The 15,810-nt window shown below is 56.6% G+C and overlaps 3 protein-coding genes across 3 annotated transcripts; all 3 read right to left on the reverse strand.

Moving 5' to 3' along the window:
• Window positions 1-5,807: 5,807 nt before the first annotated feature.
• On the reverse strand, window positions 5,808-6,413 carry LOC127013608 (feather keratin 1-like). The gene is made up of 2 exons (XM_050892556.1): window positions 6,380-6,413; window positions 5,808-6,170 (listed from the first exon to the last, which is right to left on the reverse strand). The coding sequence occupies exon 2, from the start codon at window positions 6,148-6,150 to the stop codon at window positions 5,848-5,850; it is 303 nt and encodes a 100-aa protein (XP_050748513.1). The 5' UTR covers window positions 6,151-6,170; window positions 6,380-6,413; the 3' UTR covers window positions 5,808-5,847.
• Window positions 6,414-10,516: 4,103 nt separating this feature from the next.
• Window positions 10,517-11,122, reverse strand: LOC127013609 (feather keratin 1-like). The gene is made up of 2 exons (XM_050892557.1): window positions 11,089-11,122; window positions 10,517-10,879 (listed from the first exon to the last, which is right to left on the reverse strand). Exon 2 carries the CDS (start codon window positions 10,857-10,859, stop codon window positions 10,557-10,559), a length of 303 nt encoding a protein of 100 aa, XP_050748514.1. The 5' UTR covers window positions 10,860-10,879; window positions 11,089-11,122; the 3' UTR covers window positions 10,517-10,556.
• Window positions 11,123-15,244: 4,122 nt separating this feature from the next.
• Window positions 15,245-15,810, reverse strand: LOC127013612 (feather keratin 1-like). Its single transcript, XM_050892559.1, has 2 exons — window positions 15,777-15,810; window positions 15,245-15,567 (listed from the first exon to the last, which is right to left on the reverse strand). Exon 2 carries the CDS (start codon window positions 15,545-15,547, stop codon window positions 15,245-15,247), a length of 303 nt encoding a protein of 100 aa, XP_050748516.1. The 5' UTR covers window positions 15,548-15,567; window positions 15,777-15,810.

Below are 15,810 nucleotides of genomic sequence, written 5' to 3' on the forward strand. Positions count from 1 at the left end.
TTGCCATTTTTTCCTCATTTTTAAAAACTGATTCCTTTCTCTCTTTCCCCTCTATTTTTGGCAGTTTTTTGTGGGCTCATTGGCTGATCTTAACAATTTGCTTACGCAGGGCTTTCTAACCAGGTGATTTTTCATCTTGTTTTGGCAGCCTTTTTCCCCAAAAAGGGCTTTGCAGGGTGGTTTGCTTGTTGGCATTTATTCTGGTGGGGTTTTATGTATTTACTCAAAGCGGGAGGATGTGTGGGGGTTTTGTATCTTTGGCAGGTTATTTTTCCTTCCCCAGCAGTTGCTTGCAGGGTCTGTTGGCATATTTATTGATTGCAGCTTTTTTGGGGGGGGGGGTTATTTAATCAGGGCATTTTCCCTCCATCTTAGCCCTCTGAGTCCCCTAACTACTTTGGTGTGAGGCGTTTGGTTTGGTTTTTGGCAGCATTTCTACCCATTGGTTCCCTGGTTCACCCCCACGCCTCCCAGCAGTTGTTTTGGGGGCCGTTTGGTGAAGAATATCTATTTATTGTACCGGAAGTGTTGATTTTGGGGTCCTGACAGGCGCCTTCTGGAACTTCTGGGAGCTTCTGCAGCAGCTGGGGCCTGTCAGCCACCCCCTGCTTGGCAGGTTGTTAGGTGCCTCCTGATTGGCTGGTTGCTGAGGGTGAGCCTGGCTGTGGTGAGGGAAGGCTGCAGTGAGGGAAGGCTGTGGCTGTGGGGCTGAGGTGGGGACTGACAGTGGACGCTGGGGTTCCAGAGCCTGTCCCTGTGCCACGCGGGGCTGCTGTGACAACGCTGTGCCACCAGCCTCGGTGGTGGGGTTGGCCGTGGCCTCGCTAGTGGGACATGTGTGGCAGCCAGGGCACTGGGGTTGGAGCTGATCCTGCTTGTCGGAGAGAGCCTGTCCAGGCTCGGCTGCATGGCGGATGCTGCCTGGTGCTCTTTGGGGAGAGATGGGATGCGTGTGACACAATGAGGTAAGAGCACTTTTATCCACAGGCTTACAAACATTGAGGGATGTCAAAGGCAACAAGAAGGGCTTCTCTAAGTGTAGAAGTAGGGGGACTAGGAAAAATGCTGACTGGGGCAGGGACCCTGGTGCCACAGGTCATGGGAAAGGTGGAGGTACTGAACACCGCCTTCACCTCCACACCAGGCCCTAGAGACCAGGGAGCAAGTCAGGAGGAAGGAAGCCTTACCCTGGGTGGAAGAGGATGAGGTTAGACAATACTTCAGCAAAGCAGACTTACATAAGTCCATGGGCCATGATGGGAAGCACTCACGAGTGCTGATGTCACTGGCTGATGTAATTGTGAGGCCACTCTCAATAATGTTTGAAGGATTCTGGGGAGTGGGGGAGGTGCCTGAGGACTGGAGGAAAGCAAATAATCACTCCTCTCTTGAAGAAGGGCAGGAGGGGGGACACAGGGAACTGCAGGCCAGTCAGCCTCACCTGGATCCCTGGGAAGATGGTGGAGCAGCTAATCCTGGAAACCATTTCCAGGCACATGAAGGACAAGAAAATCATCAGGAGTAGTCAGCATGGCTTCACTAAGGGGAAGTCATGCTTAATCAACCTGATAACCTTCTGTGACGAAATGAATGGCTTGGTAGATGAGGGGAGAGCAGTAGATATTGTCTGCCTAGACTAGTAAGGCTTTTGACACTGGCTCATAGGATCCTCATAGGGAAGCTGATGAAGTATGGGCTCATCAGACAGTGAGGTGGATTGAAAACCAGCTGAACGGCTGGAGCTGGGGTCTAGTCTGAGGCCAGTAATTAGAGATGTACCCTAGGGGTCAATGCTGCATCAAGTCATAGAATCATAGAATGGTTTGGGTTGGAAGGGACCTTAAAGATCATCTAGTCCAACCCCCCTGCCATGGGCAGGGACACCTTCCACTAGATCAGGTTGCTCAAAGCCTCGTCCAACCTGGCCTTGAACATTTCCAGGGATGGGGCATCCACAACTTCTCTGGGCAACCTGTGACAGTGTCTCACCACCCTCACAGTACAGAATTTCTTCCTAATATCAAATCTAAATCTACCTTCTTTCAGTTTAAAACCATTACCTCTCGTCCTATCACTACACTCCCTGATAAAGGGTCCCTCCCCATCTTTCCTGTAGGCCCCCTTTAAGTACTGGAAGGCTGCTATAAGGTCTCTCCGGAGCCTTCTCTTCTCCAGGCTGAACAACCCCAACTCTCTCAGCCTGTTCTCACAGGGGAGGTGCTCCAGCCCCCTGATCATCTTTGTGGCCTCCTCTGGTCATACTCTTGAGCAGGTCCATGTCTTTCTTATGCTGGGGCCCCCAGAGCTGAGCACAGTACTCCTGCTTAACATCTTCATTAATGATCTGGATGATGAGGCAGAGCGTACCCTCAGCAAGTTTGCTGATGACACCAAGCTGGGAGGAGTGGCTGATACGCCAGAGGGTCCTGCTGCCGTCCAGAGGGACCTCACGAGGCTGGAGAAATGGGCCGACAGGAACCTCACGCAGTTCAACGAGGGGAAGTACAAAGTGCTGTACCTGGGGAGGAACAACCGCCGGCACCAGGACATGCTGGGGGTCAGCCAGCTGGACAGCAGCTCTGCAGAAAAGGCCCTGGGGGTCCTGGTGGACATCGAGTTGAACATGCGGCAGCAATGTGCTCTTGCTGCAAAGGGGCCTAACGGTATCCTGGGCTGTGTCCTGCTGGAGAAGTGTTGCCAGCAGGTTGAGGGAGGGGATCCTTCCCCTCTGCTCAGCACTGGTGAGGCCACCCATGGAGTACTGTGTCCAGTGATGGTCTTCCCAGGACAAAAGAGACATGGACATACTGGAGAAAGTCCAGTGTTGAGCCACGAGAATGATGAAGGGACTGGAGCATCTCTCGTATGAGGAAAGGCTGAGAGAGCTGGGACTCTTTAGCCTGGAGAAGAGAAGGCTCAGGGGGATCTCATCAATGTGTATAAATATCTGAAGGGAGGGGGCAAAGAGGATGGAGCCAGGGTCTCTCCAGTGGTGCCCAGTGCCAGGACCAGAGGCAATGGGCACAAACTGAAACACGGGAGGTTCCCTCTGAACATCAGGAAACACTTTTTTACTGTGAGGGTGACAAGCAGTGGCACAGGTTGCCCAGAGAGGCTGTGGAATCTGTATCTTTGGGGATTTTTAAAAGCTATCTGGACACAGTCCTGGGCAATGAGCTGTAGGTGGCTGTGCTTGAGCAGAGGGCTCAGACCAGATGATCTTCAGAGGTCCCTTCCAACCTCAACCATTCCATGGCACTGTAAAACTGGGTGAGGAGAGCTGTACGCTGGTTCTGTTGGGGATGATGTCTGTAGCTGGTGGGTAAGTGAGGAAGCAGAGGCTGGGGTCATCAGTGCGTGGGCTGAGGTGATGGGAGCAAGAGAACTCTTTGGAAGGACAAAGACAGGGTCAGGAAAGAGTTGACCTGAGGTGCCTGTAGGCAAAAGTGCAGAGCCTGGGAAGTAAGCAGGAGGAGCAAGAGCTCTGTGCCAGATCACAGCACTATGGCATCATGGGACTACCTGAGACTGGTGGGATAGCTCGTGTGACTGGAGTGCTGCGATAGATGCGTATGGGCTCTGCAGGACAGACATGCAGGGGGCTGGCTGTTGTGTGAAGTAGCAACTCATCTCTTTGGAGATGTTCAGTGGGACAGATGAATTGCTGTGTGGTCTGCCTAAAGGCGGCTCGTGGATGTTTTGTGGTTTGTTCCCCAGGCGAGCAGTGCTTGTTTGTGCTGGGGCCCTTGTGCCTACTCTCCTGCCTGAGCATTGTGGCCGTGAGGTTTCCTGCGCACCCTTGGTCCTGGTGCATGGAGTTGCCCTTAGTGGGGAAGGTCTTGGCAAAAGGTGGTGTGCACTTGGAGGGCTGCAAGTCTGGCTCTATGGAGCTTTCTGTGTGAGGCAGCGAGCAGGAGGGTGTTGTGTTTTCTCAAGGATTCCCTTGCTGCCTGTTGCAAAGTCTCCTTCAGAGAACTGTGTGGGACCGCTAAAGGCTGGCGCAGATGAATAGTTGTGGAGTGGGACAGTGGTTGGATGAGGGATGCGATGCTTTCTGCAGCCCTTTCTTTGCCCTTGCATCTGCACAGGACAGGGGAGATGCCTTGGGCAGCGATGGTCCCTGTGGGGAAGGGAGCTGAGCTCTTTTTGTCTGCCCTTCAGGTTGTGGAATGGGGACACAGAGGACAATGCTGAACACCTGTTAGGAAATCACACATTGTTCCCCCTTCCTTTCCCCTTCCTTTCCCCCTTCCTTTCCCCCTTCCTTTCCCCCTTCCCCCTTCCTTTCCCCCTTCCTTTCCCCCTTCCTTTCCCCTTCCTTTCCCCCTTCCTTTCCCCTTCCTTTCCCCTTCCTTTCCCCCTTCCCCTTCCTTTCCCCCTTCCTTTCCCCCTTCCTTTCCCCCTTCCTTTCCCCCTTCCTTTCCCCCTTCCTTTCCCCCTTCCTTTCCCCCTTCCTTTCTTGATGTTTTGCATATTCCAGCTTTCCTTTCTGCTTCACTGAGACTATTTCTTGTTAGGGCTGGAGACTGGTGCTGGGGAAGAGAGTTGGTTAAGAGTGTACGGAGAGGTGGAGATTGCATCACAGGCATGGCCAGATGAGCATTAATGTACCCAGGCCATTGTCTTGACAAGTGAAGGGCTTGCGTCATGTGCTGGAAGGAAAAAATATACCAATCTGTGTTGTTGGTGCTGAAATATTTCCCAGAAGAGGTCTTGGCAGGTTGGGGCACTCATGCACACCTGTCTGCAACAATCCCCGTGTCTGTATTGGGATAGGATGGCTTTCCCAGGCTTGAAGGAGGCTGAGCACCAGACCACTGCCCACCCACCCCGATAGCCTCTTGAGCCCTGACTTTGTGCTGGCCGAGGTTGGAAGGGGCTTTGAGCAAGGTGATGTAGTGGAAGATGTCCCTGCCCATGGCAGGGGGGTTGGACTAGGTGATCTTTAAGGTCCCTTCCAACCCAAACCATTGTGTGATTCTATGATTCTATGATCTCCCTGTCCTTATCTTGATCCGTAAAGCTTTTGTCATATTTTCTCTCTCCTTTCCAGTTGAGAAGGGGGAGTGATCGAGCGGCTTGGTGGGTACCTGGCGTGCAGGCAAAGTTAACCCACCCGAGATGAGGAGCTAGAGTGAGAGGCACGGGTAGAAGTGCATTAGCATGTCCATGCCTTTGTTTGGGCAAGTGAAGGGCTTGTGTCACGGGCTGGAAGCTGTCCTGTTCCTGTCTGTGTTGTTGTTGTTGGGGCCATACTTGCTAAGAGAGGCCTTGTAGCCCCTTTTGCAGCCCCGCCGATGGGCTCTTGAGGCGTGGCTTTGTGGCGGGTGAGGTTGGAAGAGGCTTGGGAGAAGAAAGGAAGAGGAGGCGTCTGAGGCTGGGATGCAGGAGAACTTTATTACTAGAGGCAAAAGAGTGAAAAGGCAGGAGCGGCAAGCGGAAGGGAGGCGGTGTGAGGTGCAAGTAGGGCACCATCAGCCGAGGTGCTTTGCTTGCAGTAGGTTTTGCCAGAGCACCGAGGTCTTCCTGCTCCGCAGTGGGAGCAGCCCACCGGAGGTGCTGCGATGGTCTTTGGCTTGTGAGAAGGTGGTTGCAGTGGAGAGCAGTGGACATAGGCGAAAGGGCGATGGAGAGAAGGAAGTGGGAGGAGAGGAGGAGGTACGTGGGCCGTGTTTGCAGGCAGCCTGGGCTGGCCCCCTTCCGTGCTTCCTTGCTTGGTGCCTTGAGAGGAAGAGCCGTGGATGGCAGGTCCATGTTCCAGCATCAGGGCGGAGGTGCATCCTCAATCCATGCCGTGTCTTCCAGGGTGTGAGTGTTTGGTGTCAGGGGTGGTGGCGGCGAGGGCCCTTAGCAGGGGTAGCAGGCTCTTCTGCCGCTGAAGCAGCCCAGGCCTCCGAAGCCGTAGCCGAAGCCACCGGAGGAGATGGGCACTCCCTGGGAGCTGAGGACGTTGCCCACGGCAGCCGATGAGGAGGATCCGACGGCAGTGTTCTGGGGGAAGGAGGTGAGGATGGGTCCTGGGAGGGTGACGACCACGGCGGGAGGCTGGATGACGACGCGGGAGTCCTGGCACTGCCCGACACAGGGCTCGTTGCAGCTGTTAGCCAGCGGGGTGGGTCCGCAGGGGCGGCAGAGGTCGTAGCAGGCCATGTCTGTGGTGTGGAGGGGCCCTGGAAGAGAGGGTGTTGAGAAAGCGGAGGGGCGTGGGGGTGCGAGGGGCGGTGATGGAGGAGGGCGAGGGAGTGGGGAGGGCTGGTGTGGGTCTGTGGGGAGCGTGGCGGTGGGGAGGCGTCAGGGCTGCTGAGGCTGGGGGCAGAGCGTGCTGGAAGCGAGAGGCCAGGCGCTGGAGGAGAAGGAGGGGAAGGGGGTTCAGGCTCACCTTGTTGACCGCGGAGGAGAAGGCGTCAGGAGAAGCGTGTGAGGGAGAGAGGCGCTGGGCTGGCTTTTATGCTGGTCTTCGAGTGCCCGAGGGGTGGGACAGTGTTTGCGCATGACAGCGTTTTGCAGCAAGCAGCTCTTGCATGCCACAGCCTGGTGAGTAATGAGGTGGGGTGTGTTTCCCTTGCCACAATTCTCCAATTTCATGTCCTTCTCTCAAGGACGTGTCCATCTGACCCCGGCGGCAGCTTTTAAGTGCGAGTGTTAGAGGCGAAAGGCTTGGTGTTGATGGCGCGTGTCAGGGCGGGCAGAAGACGCGACCAAAGCGTAGGAGAGGTGGGGTGTCGTCAGTGAGGTCATCCCGTGGCACTCGTGTGGCGTGGTTTGCAGTGTGTTGTGAAGAGGGGGCCCTATTTCCTGGCAGCCCTGGAAGGCTGGTCTGGGCTTTGGAGGTGTGCCGGGCATGAGGCGCTGCCCCTTCCATCGCATTCCCTCCCTCTCCACCTTGCTGCCAGCCTGCTAAGCCTGTCTTTAGGGCTGGCCTTTCCCGTTGGGTGTGCTACGTTGGTGTCTTGGTGCCCCTCTTGCTTGTAAGGTTGTAGGTGGGCGAAAGGAAGCTTCCCGTTTGGGCTTGTGCCCCCTTGGGGCCGTCCTTGGGGGTGGCAGTGCAAGCGGGCAGAGGAGGGCTGTTTGTGGGTGCCGGCCGTTGTCCTGGCAGCCCTGGTTCAGAGCCCGCAAGCCCTGTGATGTCGGGAGGCCTGCCCTGCTGCCCAAAGGCTTGTGTTGGCCCCTCCGTAGCGCTCCCCTTAGGTGGGGCCAGCAGGGTTGCAGCCTGGGCACGGGCATGACGCGGTGCCTGATGTGGATCACCTCGCAAGGGCAAGTGAGTTTCTGGAGAGCCCGTGAGTGTGGCAAGAGGCAGAGGGGGATTGGGAGCGGCAGGTAGGGAAGGTGATGAGCCAGAGCGTTTTGGGGTCTTTAGTTGGGGTGAGTGCCGAGGGGTGAGGCCACTTCTGTGCACAGTGTGTGACTGGAAGAAAGAGAGTTTGCAGACTTCTGAGGGGAGTTGGAGGCGAGCGTGCTGCAGCTGGGTGCAGAGATGAGGCCCTGGTGGTGGTGGATGTATGCTGAAGGGTTGATGAACGGCAAGGCCTGCCCGAATTGAGCCGAGGTGAGTGTTTTGCAGGCTGTATGTCAGGTGATCAGTGCTTGTTGCTGAGGAAGATGAAGGCAGGTAGGAAGGAGTGCTGTGCGTCTGAATGTACACAAGTGCGTGGGGCCTGAGAGGTCGTAGCCATGAGTGGTGAGGGAGCTGTCTGATGTGCTTGGGAGGCCCCTCTCCATGATCTTGGCCAGGTCATGGTGCCTGGGAGCAGATCCTGATGTCTGGAAGAGAGCTCATAGCCCTCTTATGTTGAGGAAGGTCAGGAAGGAAGATCCAGGAAAGTAGATGCTGGTGAGCCTGACCTTGTTGCCAGGGAAGGTGATGGAGAAGATCCTCCCAGAAAGCATTGCCCAGCCTCCTGAAGGACACGAAGGTGACGGGGGTCATCGTCATGGATTTATGAGGGGGAATCATGCTTGCTCGACCTCCGTTCTTCTACGTTGAAGTGACTGGGTTTGTGGATGAGGAGAGAGCCGTGGCTGTTGTTTACCTCGACCTTTTAGTAAAGCCTTTGGCGCTTTCTGCCCTTGCATGCTCCTAGAGAAGCTGACAAAGTACTTGTTGTGTAAGTGGAGAGTGAGGTGGACCACAAAGTGGCTGAAGGGCTGGGCCCAGAGGCTTGTGATGAGTGGCCCAAAGTCCACCTGGAGGCCAGTGTCAAGCGGTGTAGCCCAGGAGTCAGATGCGTGGGGCCAACAGTGTTCAACATCCTCCTGAAGGACGTGGCCAATGTGATGGAGTGCCCCCACAGCAAGTTGGCCGATGATAACCCTCATTTTGAAAAAGGTGAAAAGGATGACCCGGGTTAAGTACAGGCCGGTCTGTGTCACCTCTATGGCTAGCAAGGTCATGGAGCAGATCCTCCTGGAAACTATGCCAAGGCACATGGAAGACGGAGAGGTGATTGCTGACAGCCAACATGGCTTCACGAAGGGCAAATCGTGCCTGACAAATTTGGTGGCCTTCTGCGACGGGGTTACAGCATTGGTGGGTAAGGGAAGAGCGACTGACGTCATCTACCTGGACTTGTGCAAAGCATTTGATAGTGTCCCGCCCAACATCCTTGTCTGTAAAATGAAGAGAGGTGGATTTGATGGGTGGAGCGCTTGGTGGATAAGGAATTGGCTGGACGGTCAAACTCAAAGAGTTGCGGTGAATGGCTCGATGTGCGGGTGGAGATCAGGGACGAGTGGTGTCCCTCAGGGGTCCGTATTGGGACGAGTATTATTTAACGTGTTTGTCAGGGACACGGACAGTGGGATTGAGTGGAGCCTCAGCAAGTTTGTGGATGACAGGAAGCTGAGTGGTGTGGTTGATAGTGTAGAGGGAAGGGCTGGCATCGAGAGGGGCCTTGACAGGCTAGGGAGGTGGGCCTGTGCAAAGGTGATGAAGTTCAACAAGGCCAAGTGGAAGGTCCTGCACGTGGGTTGGGGCAGTCCCAAACCCGGATGGAGGCTGGGCGATGCGTGGATTGAGAGCAGGCCTGAGGAGAAGGACTTGGGGGTATTGGTGGATGAAAAGCCGAATAGGAGCTGGCAATGTGCGCTCGCAGCGCAGAAAGCCCATCGTATCCTGGGCTGCATCAAAAGAGGCATGGGCAGCAGGTTGAGGGAGACGATTCTCCCCCTCTACTCCGCTCTCGTGGGACTGGCGTACTGCATGCAGCTCTGGGGCCGCCAGCATACGAAAGATGTGGGCCTGCTTGATTGGGTCCAGAGGAGGGCCACAAAGATAATGAGGAGGCTGGAGCACGTCCCCTCTGAGGACAGGCTGAGAGAGTGTGGGTTGTTCAGCCTGGAGAAGAGAAGGTTGCAGGGAGACCTTATGGCGGCCTTCTAGTACTTAAAGGAGGCCTGCAGGAAAGATGGGGAGGGACTCTTTATCAGGGAGCGTAGTGGTAGGACGAGGGGCAATGGTTTTAAACTGAAAGAGGGTAGATTTTGGTTAGATATTAGGAAGAAATTCCTTCCTGTGAGGGTGGTGAGACAGTGGAAGAAGTTGCCCAGAGAAGCTGTGGACGCCCCCTCCCTGGCAGTGTTCAAGGCCAGGTTGGATGGGGCTTGGAGCAAGGTGATGTAGTGGAAGGTGTCCCTGCCCGTGGCAGGGGGGTTGGACTAGGTGATCTTTAAGGTCCCTTCCAACCCAAACCATTGTGTGATTCTATGATTCTATGATCTCCCTGTCCTTATCTTGATCCGTAAAGCTTTTGTCATATTTTCTCTCTCCTTTCCAGTTGAGAAGGGGGAGTGATCGAGCGGCTTGGTGGGTACCTGGCGTGCAGGCAAAGTTAACCCACCCGAGATGAGGAGCTTGAGTGAGAGGCACGGGTAGAAGTGCATTAGCATGTCCATGCCTTTGTTTGGCAAGTGAAGGGCTTGTGTCACGGGCTGGAAGCTGTCCTGTTCCTGTCTGTGTTGTTGTTGTTGGGGCCATACTTGCTAAGAGAGGCCTTGTAGCCCCTTTTGCAGCCCCGCCGATGGGCTCTTGAGGCGTGGCTTTGTGGCGGGTGAGGTTGGAAGAGGCTTGGGAGAAGAAAGGAAGAGGAGGCGTCTGAGGCTGGGATGCAGGGGAACTTTATTGAGAGAAGAAAAGAGTGAAAAGGCAGGAGCGGCAAGTGGAAGGGAGGCGGTGTGAAGTGCATCAGCCGAGGTGCTTTGCTTGCAGTAGATTTTGCCAGAGCACCGAGGTCTTCCTGCTCCGCAGTGGGAGCAGCCCACCGGAGGTGCTGCGATGGTCTTTGGCTTGTGAGAAGGTGGTTGCAGTGGAGAGCAGTGGACATAGGCGAAAGGGCGATGGAGAGAAGGAAGTGGGAGGAGAGGAGGAGGTACGTGGGCCGTGTTTGCAGGCAGCCTGGGCTGGCCCCCTTCCGTGCTTCCTTGCTTGGTGCCTTGAGAGGAAGAGCCGTGGATGGCAGGTCCATGTTCCAGCATCAGGGCGGAGGTGCATCCTCAATCCATGCCGTGTCTTCCAGGGTGTGAGTGTTTGGTGTCAGGGGTGGTGGCGGCGAGGGCCCTTAGCAGGGGTAGCAGGCTCTTCTGCCGCTGAAGCAGCCCAGGCCTCCGAAGCCGTAGCCGAAGCCACCGGAGGAGATGGGCACTCCCTGGGAGCTGAGGACGTTGCCCACGGCAGCCGATGAGGAGGATCCGACGGCAGTGTTCTGGGGGAAGGAGGTGAGGATGGGTCCTGGGAGGGTGACGACCACGGCGGGAGGCTGGATGACGACGCGGGAGTCCTGGCACTGCCCGACACAGGGCTCGTTGCAGCTGTTAGCCAGCGGGGTGGGTCCGCAGGGGCGGCAGAGGTCGTAGCAGGCCATGTCTGTGGTGTGGAGGGGCCCTGGAAGAGAGGGTGATGAGAAAGCGGAGGGGCGTGGGGGTGCGAGGGGCGGTGATGGAGGAGGGCGAGGGAGTGGGGAGGGCTGGTGTGGGTCTGTGGGGAGCGTGGTGGTGGGGAGGCGTCAGGGCTGCTGAGGCTGGGGGCAGAGCGTGCTGGAAGCGAGAGGCCAGGCGTTGGAGGAGAAGGAGGGGAAGGGGGTTCAGGCTCACCTTGTTGACCGCGGAGGAGAAGGCGTCAGGAGAAGCGTGTGAGGGAGAGAGGCGCTGGGCTGGCTTTTATGCTGGTCTTCGAGTGCCCGAGGGGTGGGACAGTGTTTGCGCATGACAGCATTTTGCAGCAAGCAGCTCTTGCATGCCACAGCCTGGTGAGTAATGAGGTGGGGTGTGTTTCCCTTGCCACAATTCTCCAATTTCATGTCCTTCTCTCAAGGACGTGTCCATCTGACCCCGGCGGCAGCTTTTAAGTGCGAGTGTTAGAGGTGAAAGGCTTGGTGTTGATGGCGCGTGTCAGGACGGGCAGAAGACGCGACCAAAGCGTAGGAGAGGTGGGGTGTCGTCAGTGAGGTCATCCCGTGGCACTCGTGTGGCGTGGTTTGCAGTGTGTTGTGAAGAGGGGGCCCTATTTCCTGGCAGCCCTGGAAGGCTGGTCTGGGCTTTGGAGGTGTGCCGGGCATGAGGCGCTGCCCCTTCCATCGCATTCCCTCCCTCTCCACCTTGCTGCCAGCCTGCTAAGCCTGTCTTTAGGGCTGGCCTTTCCCGTTGGGTGTGCTACGTTGGTGTCTTGGTGCCCCTCTTGCTTGTAAGGTTGTAGGTGGGCGAAAGGAAGCTTCCCGTTTGGGCTTGTGCCCCCTTGGGGCCGTCCTTGGGGGTGGCAGTGCAAGCAGGCAGAGGAGGGCTGTTTGTGGGTGCCGGCCGTTGTCCTGGCAGCCCTGGTTCGGAGCCCGCAAGCCCTGTGATGTCGGGAGGCCTGCCCTGCTGCCCAAAGGCTTGTGTTGGCCCCTCTGTAGCGCTCCCCTTAGGTGGGGCCAGCAGGGTTGCAGCCTGGGCACGGGCATGACGCGGTGCCTGATGTGGATCACCTCGCAAGGGCAAGTGAGTTTCTGGAGAGCCCGTGAGTGTGGCAAGAGGCAGAGGGGGATTGGGAGCGGCAGGTAGGGAAGGTGATGAGCCAGAGCGTTTTGGGGTCTTTAGTTGGGGTGAGTGCGGAGGGGTGAGGCCACTTCTGTGCACAGTGTGTGACTGGAAGAAAGAGAGTTTGCAGACTTCTGAGGGGAGTTGGAGGCGAGCGTGCTGCAGCTGGGTGCAGAGATGAGGCCCTGGTGGTGGTGGATGTATGCTGAAGGGTTGATGAACAGCAAGGCCTGCCCGAATTGAGCCGAGGTGAGTGTTTTGCAGGCTGTATGTCAGGTGATCAGTGCTTGTTGCTGAGGAAGATGAAGGCAGGTAGGAAGGAGTGCTGTGCGTCTGAATGTACACAAGTGCGTGGGGCCTGAGAGGTCGTAGCCATGAGTGGTGAGGGAGCTGTCTGATGTGCTTGGGAGGCCCCTCTCCATGATCTTGGCCAGGTCATGGTGCCTGGGAGCAGATCCTGATGTCTGGAAGAGAGCTCATAGCCCTCTTATGTTGAGGAAGGTCAGGAAGGAAGATCCAGGAAAGTAGATGCTGGTGAGCCTGACCTTGTTGCCAGGGAAGGTGATGGAGAAGATCCTCCCAGAAAGCATTGCCCAGCCTCCTGAAGGACACGAAGGTGACGGGGGTCATCGTCATGGATTTATGAGGGGGAATCATGCTTGCTCGACCTCCGTTCTTCTACGTTGAAGTGACTGGGTTTGTGGATGAGGAGAGAGCCGTGGCTGTTGTTTACCTCGACCTTTTAGTAAAGCCTTTGGCGCTTTCTGCCCTTGCATGCTCCTAGAGAAGCTGACAAAGTACTTGTTGTGTAAGTGGAGAGTGAGGTGGACCGCAAAGTGGCTGAAGGGCTGGGCCCAGAGGCTTGTGATGAGTGGCCCAAAGTCCACCTGGAGGCCAGTGTCAAGCGGTGTAGCCCAGGAGTCAGATGCGTGGGGCCAACAGTGTTCAACATCCTCCTGAAGGACGTGGCCAATGTGATGGAGTGCCCCCACAGCAAGTTGGCCGATGATAACCCTCATTCTGAAAAAGGTGAAAAGGATGACCCGGGTTAAGTACAGGCCGGTCTGTGTCACCTCTATGGCTAGCAAGGTCATGGAGCAGATCCTCCTGGAAACTATGCCAAGGCACATGGAAGACGGAGAGGTGATTGCTGACAGCCAACATGGCTTCACGAAGGGCAAATCGTGCCTGACAAATTTGGTGGCCTTCTGCGACGGGGTTACAGCATTGGTGGGTAAGGGAAGAGCGACTGACGTCATCTACCTGGACTTGTGCAAAGCATTTGATAGTGTCCCGCCCAACATCCTTGTCTGTAAAATGAAGAGAGGTGGATTTGATGGGTGGAGCGCTTGGTGGATAAGGAATTGGCTGGACGGTCAAACTCAAAGAGTTGCGGTGAATGGCTCGATGTGCGGGTGGAGATCAGGGACGAGTGGTGTCCCTCAGGGGTCCGTATTGGGACGAGTATTATTTAACGTGTTTGTCAGGGACACGGACAGTGGGATTGAGTGGAGCCTCAGCAAGTTTGTGGATGACAGGAAGCTGAGTGGTGTGGTTGATAGTGTAGAGGGAAGGGCTGGCATCGAGAGGGGCCTTGACAGGCTAGGGAGGTGGGCCTGTGCAAAGGTGACGAAGTTCAACAAGGCCAAGTGGAAGGTCCTGCACGTGGGTTGGGGCAGTCCCAAACACGGATGGAGGCTGGGCGATGCGTGGATTGAGAGCAGGCCTGAGGAGAAGGACTTGGGGGTATTGGTGGATGAAAAGCCGAATAGGAGCTGGCAATGTGCGCTCGCAGCGCAGAAAGCCCATCGTATCCTGGGCTGCATCAAAAGAGGCATGGGCAGCAGGTTGAGGGAGACGATTCTCCCCCTCTACTCCGCTCTCGTGGGACTGGCGTACTGCATGCAGCTCTGGGGCCGCCAGCATACGAAAGATGTGGGCCTGCTTGATTGGGTCCAGAGGAGGGCCACAAAGATAATGAGGAGGCTGGAGCACGTCCCCTCTGAGGACAGGCTGAGAGAGTGTGGGTTGTTCAGCCTGGAGAAGAGAAGGTTGCAGGGAGACCTTATAGCGGCCTTCTAGTACTTAAAGGAGGCCTGCAGGAAAGATGGGGAGGGACTCTTTATCAGGGAGCGTAGTGGTAGGACGAGGGGCAACGGTTTTAAACTGAAAGAGGGTAGATTTTGGTTAGATATTAGGAAGAAATTCCTTCCTGTGAGGGTGGTGAGACAGTGGAAGAAGTTGCCCAGAGAAGCTGTGGACGCCCCCTCCCTGGCAGTGTTCAAGGCCAGGTTGGATGGGGCTTGGAGCAAGGTGATGTAGTGGAAGGTGTCCCTGCCCGTGGCAGGGGGGTTGGACTAGGTGATCTTTAAGGTCCCTTCCAACCCAAACCATTGTGTGATTCTATGATTCTATGATCTCCCTGTCCTTATCTTGATCCGTAAAGCTTTTGTCATATTTTCTCTCTCCTTTCCAGTTGAGAAGGGGGAGTGATCGAGCGGCTTGGTGGGTACCTGGCGTGCAGGCAAAGTTAACCCACCCGAGATGAGGAGCTTGAGTGAGAGGCACGGGTAGAAGTGCATTAGCATGTGAAGGGCTTGTGTCACGGGCTGGAAGCTGTCCTGTTCCTGTCTGTGTTGTTGTTGTTGGGGCCATACTTGCTAAGAGAGGCCTTGTAGCCCCTTTTGCAGCCCCGCCGATGGGCTCTTGAGGCGTGGCTTTGTGGCGGGTGAGGTTGGAAGAGGCTTGGGAGAAGAAAGGAAGAGGAGGCGTCTGAGGCTGGGATGCAGGGAACTTTATTACTAGAGGCAAAAGAGTGAAAAGGCAGGAGCGGCAAGTGGAAGGGAGGCGGTGTGAAGTGCATCAGCCGAGGTGCTTTGCTTGCAGTAGATTTTGCCAGAGCACCGAGGTCTTCCTGCTCCGCAGTGGGAGCAGCCCACCGGAGGTGCTGCGATGGTCTTTGGCTTGTGAGAAGGTGGTTGCAGTGGAGAGCAGTGGACATAGGCGAAGGGGCGATGGAGAGAAGGAAGTGGGAGGAGAGGAGGAGGTACGTGGGCCGTGTTTGCAGGCAGCCTGGGCTGGCCCCCTTCCGTGCTTCCTTGCTTGGTGCCTTGAGAGGAAGAGCCGTGGATGGCAGGTCCATGTTCCAGCATCAGGGCGGAGGTGCATCCTCAATCCATGCCATGTCTTCCAGGGTGTGAGTGTTTGGTGTCAGGGGTGGTGGCGGCGAGGGCCCTTAGCAGGGGTAGCAGGCTCTTCTGCCGCTGAAGCAGCCCAGGCCTCCGAAGCCGTAGCCGAAGCCACCGGAGGAGATGGGCACTCCCTGGGAGCTGAGGACGTTGCCCACGGCAGCCGATGAGGAGGATCCGACGGCGGTGTTCTGGGGGAAGGAGGTGAGGATGGGTCCTGGGAGGGTGACGACCACGGCGGGAGGCTGGATGACGACGCGGGAGTCCTGGCACTGCCCGACACAGGGCTCGTTGCAGCTGTTAGCCAGCGGGGTGGGTCCGCAGGGGCGGCAGAGGTCGTAGCAGGCCATGTCTGTGGTGTGGAGGGGCCCTGGAAGAGAGGGTGTTGAGAAAGCGGAGGGGCGTGGGGGTGCGAGGGGCGGTGATGGAGGAGGGCGAGGGAGTGGGGAGGGCTGGTGTGGGTCTGTGGGGAGCGTGGCGGTGGGGAGGCGTCAGGGCTGCTGAGGCTGGGGGCAGAGCGTGCTGGAAGCGAGAGGCCAGGCGTTGGAGGAGAAGGAGGGGAAGGGGGTTCAGGCTCACCTTGTTGACCGCGGAGGAGAAGGCGTCAGGAGAA

This window comes from Gymnogyps californianus, chromosome 2 (genome assembly GCF_018139145.2).
Source record: "Gymnogyps californianus isolate 813 chromosome 2, ASM1813914v2, whole genome shotgun sequence".
NCBI lineage: Eukaryota > Metazoa > Chordata > Aves > Accipitriformes > Cathartidae > Gymnogyps > Gymnogyps californianus.

Excerpts from the sequence above, each read along its gene's own strand:
- LOC127013608 (XM_050892556.1), bottom strand. The coding sequence starts at position 6,150 with ATGGCCTGCTACGACCTCTGCCGCCCCTGCGGACCCACCCCGCTGGCT.
- LOC127013609 (XM_050892557.1), bottom strand. The coding sequence starts at position 10,859 with ATGGCCTGCTACGACCTCTGCCGCCCCTGCGGACCCACCCCGCTGGCT.
- LOC127013612 (XM_050892559.1), bottom strand. The coding sequence starts at position 15,547 with ATGGCCTGCTACGACCTCTGCCGCCCCTGCGGACCCACCCCGCTGGCT.